The 10,749-nt window shown below is 44.9% G+C and overlaps 1 protein-coding gene across 1 annotated transcript; it reads right to left on the minus strand.

The window, feature by feature from the left end:
• Nucleotides 1-9,198: 9,198 nt before the first annotated feature.
• FOXB2 (forkhead box B2) lies at nucleotides 9,199-10,215 on the minus strand. The gene has a single exon (XM_027670741.1). It carries the CDS (start codon nucleotides 10,213-10,215, stop codon nucleotides 9,199-9,201), a length of 1,017 nt encoding a protein of 338 aa, XP_027526542.1.
• Between the last annotated feature and the right edge of the window lie 534 nt (nucleotides 10,216-10,749).

The raw sequence follows: 10,749 nt of genomic DNA on the forward strand, positions 1-10,749 counted from the left end.
CTGCTGATTCTCTGAGTGTGTAATACTTCTCCTCTGACTTGCAAGTTCCCAAGAAATTTTTTTTATTTGTTTTGTTTTGTTTTGTTTTTATTTGTTTCTTTGTTTTTTGTTTATCTCTTCTTTTGTTACGGTGATGCCTTTCACTAAGGAGATCCTGCACTGTTTTCATCATTTGGCCTGGTGGACCGGAAAGTAGTGTTTCTAAACATGTAGTAGCAGTATTAACAAGTTTTGGTACCCATAGAGAAGTTTCTGAATGTCCTAGCTATATTGGGACACAGTAATTGAATCCTTCCCTTCATTATATCCACCAGCAAGATGTGAATAGAAACTGTGTGAATCTACTCTTCCTCTTAGTCTTCTGGCACACAACAATCCCAAGGAAGGGATTGTCGACGTCAGAATGAAAAAGTTCAGACTGTTATTCAAAAGAGGCAATTTCCTGCAGGAGAAGAGAGTAAACCTTGGCAGAGGTCTTGCAGCTATCCTCTTCGCCAAACAGCTAGTGTTAGAAAGATATGCCCTTAAAAGCCAGTAGTGACGAATACCTTCCTCCCTTCTTCTGACATGAAGTCAAAAAAAATCCTCAGTCACCACTTTCAGAACTTCCAGGAAACTGCTGAGAGTCACAAGATGCCTCTCTGATGGCAACTCACTGCCACTAGTGTGATCGCATTCTTCTCCCTGGCCACCTAAACAGAGAACAGTTCCAGTGACAGTTTTAATTTTCAGCAAATCAGAGGAGTGAGGTTGAGTTCAACAGTTTTCTGATTCCTGTCTGGGAGAAATGTATGTTTGTGATGCTTCTCAGGCAGAATTAGGAAAACTAAATCTATTGACAGCATACTTAACTCCCCTACAGAAATTCTTCACATTAAAAAATTGTAGTGTCAGTAGCTGAAAAAATTACACAAAATCATAACATCTCACCAAAAATAGGGATTTGATCATGAAATTTCGTACTCCAGGAGAACTTAGGAGGAATTCACTGTCAAATTGGGAGAACATGGATTGTAGAGTAGACACTTTTGAATTTGGTACTATGGAGCTGGAATCACAATCAGAAATGAACAAAACTCAGTGTGGTAAAAAGTACTATGCAAGGATGGAATTAATGAAGGTGACGGTAAGAGTACTGTATGTATGCTAAAGGTATTATGAATTATGAGAAATTCCTATTTTTTTTCTTGACTTTCATTCATAGTCCTGCATATTCAATGACTTTTTTACTTATTTGTGTAAGGCACTGGCTTATTATATTAATTATTGACTTGGACCAACTCAAGCGTGTGTGGGGGGAGGAAGGGGCAGTTGAATTTCATGAAGGTGAAATAGTGCCCTGCTCCATACCCCAACCCTTTCAAGCCTCTTTGGGCAGTCCCAGAGCAGCTGTCACTGGCACACTGGGAGCACTGCCCCTCACCCCACCCCAGAGCCCCAGTCCAGCCCCAGAGTGGTCAGTGGGCCAGAAGTCATGCCTGGCAGGGTGGCCACAGGGAGCCAGAGCAGATAAAAACAAAGATGTGTGGTTGCGGTCCTGCTATTTCCTGGGCTCCTTTTAGCTGCATCTATGCTGGATATGGCATGGTAGCTATAATTCCCTCTTTTTCTTGCTCTTTCTTTACTTCTTCCTCTCCTAATCTCCTTTCTTGCTATTTGGGTAACTTAAAGCTGAATGGGTTGGATTTTGCTGAGTTGTATGGGTTAGCATGTGCTGAGTCAATGCTTTGTGAAAGGCTTTATTTTGGTTGAATATTGCCCTTTAAACTTTTTCCAAGTTCACTTATTTTCTAGTTTGTGAATAAAAGTGTGTTATTTGATCTCCTGAGAAATGTGCATAACATCATCTCCCTTGTGTCCTATGAAAGTACATAAAAAACTGAAGACCCTTTTAATAATCTGGTGGGTGGATTTTTGGAGCCTTGTATATTTTTTAAAGTAAAACCCCTTCAATGAGCTTGTAGCTCAAACCTGCGGTCTTACAATTTATTAGTAAAGGGAATCTTCTGAGCTTCTTGTATCTGTCAAATTTAAGCCCATGTTTTCAACATGTTTGTTTGTTTGTTTTCAACGAAGTTGAAAGTTGTTAAATAAATTGAGGTATTTCCCATTTTTAAGAAATCTTATAAACAGATATAATGTAAAGATACAGAGGCTCAGTAAGGATCTCAATTCACTTTTTATCTGTTTCACTGGTGTAACTGGTGCCACTTCATTTTGAAGATGTATCATATTCATCCTTTTATGGTTTTTTCTTTATCTCTGCTGCAAATAGTTGAAGAAGAAATTAATTGATTCTCTTTCTAATCTCATCCCAACAATCCCACTCCGCTTTAAAAATTGTATATTGTAATAATCAGCTAGCAATGTAGCATATTACATTGCATTTTCTTCCAAAATCTTGTGTAGCAGGAAAGCTTTTCATAAGCAGTCAGTAATAATCAGTTAAACAAGATAGGTAGGCACCTACCAGTGACAGCCATATATTTTATTAAGCATATGAAGTATCACAGTAATTTGCATATTTACTAATCTGTTATGGTACAAATTCATACCAACCACAGTCAAAAGATCACAGAGGGATTAAGAAAAGCCTAATTTCAAGACTTAAGAGAGGATAAATCCATACCACGCATACCACATAAAATAACAGGTTAATAAAACACAAATAACTTCTACAATCATGTTACAAAGTTTCTTTTACACTTGTTCAGCAAATGATCATTTTTCAGTAGCAGTTCTATGGTACCAGCAGTACATGAAAATGCATTTTCATTCTTTGTCTATGCAATTCTATCCAGTATTAATCATTGATTGAACTTCAGATTATTCAGACCATCATGAAAGGAAGACCTGATCCACACTGGGAGTTTGTTGTACAGTTCACAGAGTTAAAAGCCTATCTTTTGTTAAATTGAAGATAGTAAAAATTAGCAGCCCTTACCAGTGTAAGAACTCTTTGCCTATTGATTTATTCACTGGGTAACATGATATTCAACCTTTTAATAATAAGGGGCATGATTAGTTGATAAGGAATATCAAGTTGGTTTTAATTTTTCAAATGACTGCTGTAAGATAACTCTCGGGCTTAAAAATCTGGGGCATCACTGGTCTCTGTGGTTGTTCAAAGGGCTGTTACTTTCTATTGTTCAATAATTACTTTAATGAGTAATGCATAATAAAGCAGTTCATACAGTGTGAATTTATAGCTTTCTCCCAGGTCTTTTGCCTTAAAAACAAATTTGAATTACTACCTCTCCCAGCGTAGACTAAGCATGCATGTGAAATCTAGGGAAACATAAGATACTGTGTTACATTCTGGATGTCAAATGCAGTAGAATTTATCTTCCAAAGCTCTGTGAACTTTAGCACTAGAGTTGTTTTTTTCCATGTGTCAGAACTTGTTTATTTTCTCCTTCAAAAAGCGGTTTCTTTTCACTGGTTCTGCAACCAGAGAAAGAGGTAATACACTGACACCTCTGCCAGTGCCTAGAACATCATGGATGCTTCAGATATGCATGGCATAGACTTGCCCAGTACTATAGTACCAGGACATAGAAGTCTGAGTTCCTTGTCCATATTAGAGAGAATTCAAATCTGTACCCATATTCAGTTAACTTCATCAGTTATGCAGTCATAATATAAAAAAGGGGCTAGTCTCTCATGCATAAACCTTCTAACTGTTAAAATTGATTTCATCAGAAAATAAGCAAGTTATTCCAATCAATGTCCTTGAGATGAGGAATTCGTTAATTCCTGGACCATTTAAAGTATTTTTCATAGAAAACATATGCAGTTAGCCTTTGGAGTCTTTATTCTTTTCAACTGCATCCCTACAAGCATCCATGATGTCTACTTCATATATTGTACACTGAAATAACATGAAAGAATTGCTTTCATTCAGGAAAATTGGCTACAAATGAAAGTCACAAACCCTGATCATGAACAATTGTCATATGTCACCTAGCCCAGTAAGCAAATAATGGATGCTCTAGAAAGAGTAGGACAGGAAAAATACGTCATGATACTTTCAGAAATATATTACTAGCATAGCAAATCTGAGCAAGAGATAGCACCTTTTTATGGAACAAGTATAAGTGGATTTATCTTACATGAATTTTCCACTTGTTCTTAAAACGCATGTAAAATTTTAACACCCTCAACATCCTGAAACAACAAATTCAGTGTTTAATTACATGTCATGTGAAGTATCCCCTCTTTCTCTTTCCTTTGAATGTTTTTGATGACTGCCAGTTCCGGTATTAAGAGAAAGAACGAGCAAGTGTGCCTTAACCTCCTTCTCCAGGTCTCTCCCAGTTTTGTAAATTTGTGTCACACATCTCTCTATATACTTGCTTTCCATGCTGAGGAGTCTCAGACTATTGAATCGCTACTTGTACAGAAAGATGTACCTTTGATCATCCCGCATAATACTCTCTGTATTCTGACAGTTTTAACACATCTCCTTTCAGGTGTGAAGAACTTGCAGGTCTTCCTGATGCATTCCAGATTCCTTTGGGTTTAAATAGGGACATGGTATTTTCTATTATGTTCTTTTTTTTCCCACAGTTCTTTTCTTTTTTTTCCCACACCTAATGACTAATAAGTCAACATTTTCTTAGAGGTATTCGCCATAATTTAATAAGCATCCAAAGTTCAGGACCCATTTTTATGATATAAAACAATAAATGTTTTCCCCGTGCATATCAGTGTGTATACATCAACAGTGGATTTCACTTTCCATTTTATTATCCTGTAACTCAGTATAGGTATCTTTCAGAAATTCCCAATTTGTTGGCTATTCTTTTTTGTTAGTATGAACAACTTAATATTAGCAAACATTTGTCATTTTCCCAACGGTAACTCACCATTTGCATAACACAATTGTGAATTTCTGGGACACACAACAACAGTCCATATGGCTCTCTAGTGTGAAAATTTGCCATTTATTCCTATCCTTCCTTCCCTCTCTCCATTCATTATGTGTTTTCTCCAATGACTCTTGGACTCTGCCTTTGTAGAAAAACAAAGCCTGTGGCTTATTTGACACTTCATGAACCCTGCATTTGCTGTTGCTACATAGCTTTCTATAGAACCAAAAAGCATAACTTACTCCAAGTGCCATTTTGCAGTTGACCCATTTTGGTGACTTTGAATCCTTTTGAACTGAAGTGATCTTGAACTTAGGTTTCCTTCAGAGGTTCTGAGAAGAATGCTTTCCTCTATGGCCAGTGCCAGTGACAACATTGTATAAGCACCGATTCTTTAAACAAAAGAGTTACATACTTAAATATGTCCAGGATAGGGGCCTGTAGTCAATAATTTTTTTGTCTTTAGCATGAAATCTCTAAAATTAAACCTGGTTTATCTAACTAAAGCTGGTTAATCTAATCAGATGTCCCACAAAACTCCAGAAGCCAAAGTGAAACTTTACTTTCCAAAACCAAAACTATTACATATTTCAAGCACTTACAGGGATGTTTTAAAGTAAAATCTTAAAATAAAGAGGAAAATCTGATCCCACAGGAGCAGCGGCAAAATTCCAAGCAGATTTACCGTGTGAATTTCTGTCCAGAGAGGCTTCAGGATTGGATCAATGGAGTCCAGATTTTCAGTTATGACACTAGTTGTTATATTACAGCAGGTATCACTGAGATCAGAACATAGCTACTGAAACATTGCTGTCACATTTAGACCATAAACCACACTAATCTTAAGATCCTTACAGCATTTGCTTTTCTATCTTGAGTTGCACACTCTATAGGCTTAAAATACACAAAACAATGCCTTGTTTAGGAATAGTTTCCCATAAATAGAAATAACAATCACTATATTACCTAGCCAAAATAAACCAGAAGCATACGGGGGTGGGATCTATGCCTTTTCTATGCCTCCATTCCTCTAACACTAACTTTTGCTTCACTGTCTTTGGTAGTGTGATGATATGAAGAGTAAGCTTGCTTGTCCTGCTTCCATCCATTTCTTCTGTTTACAACCACCCTGACTGCACCCACTCAGTTTCTGTGCAGAACATATGAGCACTTTAATCTGAAGGCAAGCTGTTTCTGCATGAGGTGTTTTGGTATAGCAGATAGACAAAATCTAGTAGTTACCACAAGACTGTTGCCCTGTTTCATTTGACAAGTGAAAAATGTTACCCTACACCAGTTTACACCTGCTTTTCAAATTGGAGGAAAGAGTACTATTTAATTTCTCTGCATCTTGTACCATCATCTGGTTTTAAACAGCATTGGGATTGGATTTGTTTGTATATTGAGATTTTTGGTTATTGGTGCAAAATTTGTGTAGCATTGCAAAGGCTATGTTTAGAGATGAAGTACTTAAGAATAAAGAAAAATAGGCATATAAACAAGTTAGAAAGTTCTAGTCAAATAGTTAAGTTTCCCTTCCCCTCTGACAGTCTCAAATTAGCAGGTTCTAACCCTCTGTAATCTTCATTGTACTAGGTACAGAAAATAGCACCGTCTTTTGGTCATACAGAGTATAGGCCACTAACTCGTGAGTCACACTAAGCCCTCTGGGCGAGTGACCTGTGGCCTAAACTCCCACTCCCCCAAAGCCCCTGTGGTGAGGAAAACCTGCTACACACAGCGCCCGTGTAGGTAAATCGCTGGGAATCCCACAAAATCGCTGGGTGCTTCACCGTCCCCGTGCGTCCCTCCGGGAGATGGGCGAGGGCCTGGCCCTCAGCCCCGTCTCGCCTCCAACCAGAGACCTTCTCTCGTCGCGATAGCCCCTGCGCCAGGGGTTGTTATCATGACACCTGCCCCTATTGCCCGGCCGCCGCCCGCCCCTAACCGGAGCCGAAAAACGGCGGGGACCTCCTGCTTACAGCCCGCCGCGATACCCAGATACCCGGACCGGCCTCCTCACACCAAAAACAGTCTTCCCGCGATGAAATTTAGACGATCCAGAACCTTGAAACTAACCAGAATCCTCTGACTAATTCCCAGGAGGATTACTTCTTCTGCTTCGGGTTCCTCATCATTTTTGCCCATTAGACCAATGTGAGGAAAAAATGCAGATTCCTTCCTTGGAGCACTACACAATAGTCACATCAAAAGCAGTGGAATATGTTTAAATACATATAGAACTAATATAGAAGTAGTGTTATTCACGATTTTTTGGAGGGCTGCTTTCTCTACAAGCAACTTGTTTTTAGCAGCAGAAATATCTACTTGGATTCCTGCCTAAGATGGAAGACAGAAAGAAAATGTGAAGTACTTTTCCTTTTTCCTTTGTCTTATTTTTTTAATCATTTGTTTTGGCTCAGTATATCTGGTTGCAGTACTTTGGAGGCAATTCACCTTCCAGACAGATTCACAAATCGTGATACCGATCCGTGTCTCATTAGTAATATTTGTTCAGCGCTAGGAAGTCTATAATTTTCGAAATTTAGGTGAAAAGACGTCCCCTCGCCCCCTCCATACCCCTGCCAGAGCAGAGGGCACAACTGGAAATTCAATAGTTGTTGAATTTCAAGTGGTCAAACAGACCCCACGAATGTGCGTGGGGAAAACCTTTGACAGCCGGTACTTGAGGCCAAAGAGGTTTGCTTTTCATAGCAAGTTTCTCTGTCTAGAAGTCCACTAAGAACGGCCGACCTGTCACACAACACCCTTCCCCAAGGGCGAGGACAGCGACCTGGAGTCTCGGACCGTGATAGGTGCGAGGCATGAGGCGATAATACCCAGAAAGCGGGTCGGATACAGCACCCACTGAAAACAGCGGCAAAACTAACCTGCCTTCCCGATCCTGCTATCGGGATCCGAGCTGGTGCCCTCTCCTCATCCCGAGCGCCGGTGCTTTGCCTGTGAGCTGCGGGCAGCGGCGAGTCAAAGTGCCTCTGTAGCAGGTGATTCACCTGTAAAAGTTTTCTTTCCCTTTCCTCCCCTTGCCTTGCCGCGGAGAAAACTTGTGGGTGCTTCTGTCAGATTGCGGTGCGCAAACTTGTGCTACGAACACGGGTTTCTTAACCAATGTGAAAGGCGAGCATTTAAAATAGCAGTACGAGCAAAAGCAATTGGCTTTAATGAGCATTGGTGTACAGCAGGGCAGACAGGGTGCGGCAGCAATCACTCACAAACCAGCCGGGACTCATCAGCTAGCGCATCCCTCTCCGACTTCTGATGCCTCTGCTTGCACAGACGTCTCGTGTATTGGAAGGTTGTTTTCATTAAAGTGCTTTGCCCAAATAATTTTAAACCATTTTTCCATCGTCTTCTTCCACTTTCCCCCACCTCTTTCACTCTCCGCCCCCACCTCCACTCGCAGGTTTTTGTGTACACATTCATGAGGAAGAAACGTCAAGCAACACATATAAAATAGTGGTGTCTGTGAGAAGTGAAAGGTGATCTGAAAAGCATAATCTACGAATCGCCGGGCCGGTTTTATTTTAATGAGAAACTAGGGAACTGGGACACTCACACGCGGCTTGAGAGGCCAGGTCACGCTTCAGTCCCCTCTAAAGTACTATAGAATAGACTATAAAAGTATGAAGGGGAAGGGTAAGTGATCGTTAGTCAAAGGAACTCTGCCGTCAGTGCCATTGTCACTTAAATTCCTGCTACTTAGTCGAGCTATTTAAAGCTTATTCTTTAAACAGCGAGCATTACATGACCTGGGACCCCGCAGCTCGCCAGGGTCCAAGGCTTTGCCCACCTCTTTCGGAGCAAGATCTACAGGACGGCGGGGCAGAGTTTTCCCGTCCTTCGTGGAAGAGGGAGAAGCGGATTTCAGCAAGGGCTTTATCCTTCTGCTCCCCCCAGCCGCCGGCAGACTGCAGCCCCTCTCCCACCGAGCACGGTTTTTGTGAGACTTCCGGGATGGCCGCCCCGGGAGAGGGGCTCAGCGGGTAGCCCAGGCTGCATGGCTTCAGGCTGATGGGGTGTCGGGGAGACTTTCCCTCTCTGTCCTTTCCTCCGAGCCAGCCCCTTTGGCCCAAGCTGTGATTTTTCACACCGCCTCTCCGCTACTAATGACATTTAACGATTGACGATAAAAGCTCTTACCTGCGATCTAGCTCTCAAATAATCTGATTGTACACGATAAAAATACAGACACCAGCAGGGGTATAGTCATAAGATCGATCGGGTTTCTGTGCCGCATGCATGCCCTGAAGCCCCGCGTCCTCTCCCCTGGAAGCCTGGGGGCCTCTCCCCCTCGACGCCCTGTTCTTTAGGAGTGCACCAGGACGGAGTGGAGGGAGCCCTTGCCCTCGGGGTTGTTGCTCGCGGCCTGTTCCAACAACGAAGCAGCGGCCGGGGAAGCAGCAGGGCAGATCTGCGAGGCAGAGACCGTCAGAGCAGGGATGGCCGAGGCAGTGGGCATCGCCGGCGCCGGCTTGATGGGCACCGGGACAGCCGGCATGGTCTGTGCCGGCGGGTGGCAGAGTGCCTTCATAGGCACTCCGAAGGGTCCGTAGTCAGGGGACATGGTCACGGAGTCCATCACCCCCACGTGCGGCCACACGGAGCTCACCACGCCGCTGAGCTGGCTGGACACCGGGTAGCCCAGGTGGTGCATCACCGAGGCCAGCGGCAGCCCGCCGGCCTGCAGCACACCCTTGTAATCTCTGCCGATTATATTCTCGATGGCGAAGGGATGCTTGAAGCCCGAGGGCTGGCTGCTCCCGTAGGGCGAAAACTGCGGTAGCCTCCCCACCGCTGCAGCGGCCGCGGCTGCGGCCACGGCCGCCTCGGAGCTTGCCAGCCCCGGCACCTTGCCCGAGGGAGGTGGCGGTGGCGGTGGGTGCGGATGGAAGTAGTGCACCATGTGCGGAGTGGGCGCCGGGGGCTTGCCGGGACCGCCGCTGCCCGCCCCGCCGCCGCCGCCGCCAGGCAGGTGGTGCTCGGGGCGCAGGACTTTGAAGCGCTTGCGGCGGCGAAGGAAGCTGCCGTTCTCAAACATGTCCCCACAGTCCGGATGCAGCGCCCAGAAACTGCCCTTGCCCGGCTGGTCGGGTCGCCGCGGGATCTTGATGAAGCAGTCGTTGAAGGAGAGGTTGTGACGGAGGGAGTTCTGCCAGCGCTGGGTATGCTCCCGGTAGTAGGGGAACCGCTCCATTATGAACTTGTAGATGTCGCTCAGGGGCAGCATCTTCTCGGCCGAGTGCTGGATGGCCATGGCCGTCAGGGATATATAAGAGTAGGGCGGCTTTTGGTCGCTGTATGAACTCTTCCCCGGCCTGGGCATCGCCGCCCCTCCACAGTCCTCCCGCGGCCACACGATCCCACCGCGCCTAAGCGGGCACCACTCAGTGTCGCGCACGGCGGGCTCGGGATGCCGGGAACGGCGCTGCTCTGCCCCGCCACCCTTTCTACATCCTGGGCGCCACCTCCCCGGGCCACAGGCGACCGTGACCGTCTCGCAGTCGGTCGGCGGGCTCTTCACACGGCTCCCTCCAGCAGCCTCACCCCGCGGGATGCGCTTGCCTCGCCGCGCTGCTGCCTGCGGGAGACACAGCTGCCTCCCAGGCCGCTGAGTCTCCTGGACTTCCCCACCGCCGCCAGACGCACTCTGCCGGAGTTGGTGCTCCTCAGACACCACGGGCTCCAGAGCATGAAATTACCCCGGACCTCTGCAGAGATGGCGAGGATGGAGATATAAACGTCCCTCTCACAGATCAGTCAGGTTAAAAGTTTGCGGCGAAGGCCAGCGCCGGGAGATGTCAGGGAGAGGAGGCGAGCGAGGCGGTGGCCGTGGCTGTGGCGGGGCTTGCGCGCTCCA

Source organism: Neopelma chrysocephalum, unplaced genomic scaffold, assembly GCF_003984885.1.
Source record: "Neopelma chrysocephalum unplaced genomic scaffold, ASM398488v2 Primary Assembly neopelma1_96926, whole genome shotgun sequence".
Classification (NCBI taxonomy): domain Eukaryota; kingdom Metazoa; phylum Chordata; class Aves; order Passeriformes; family Pipridae; genus Neopelma; species Neopelma chrysocephalum.

What these genes read in the sequence shown, in the direction of transcription:
- FOXB2 (XM_027670741.1), bottom strand. Translation starts at nt 10,215, where the DNA reads ATGCCCAGGCCGGGGAAGAGTTCATACAGCGACCAAAAGCCGCCCTAC.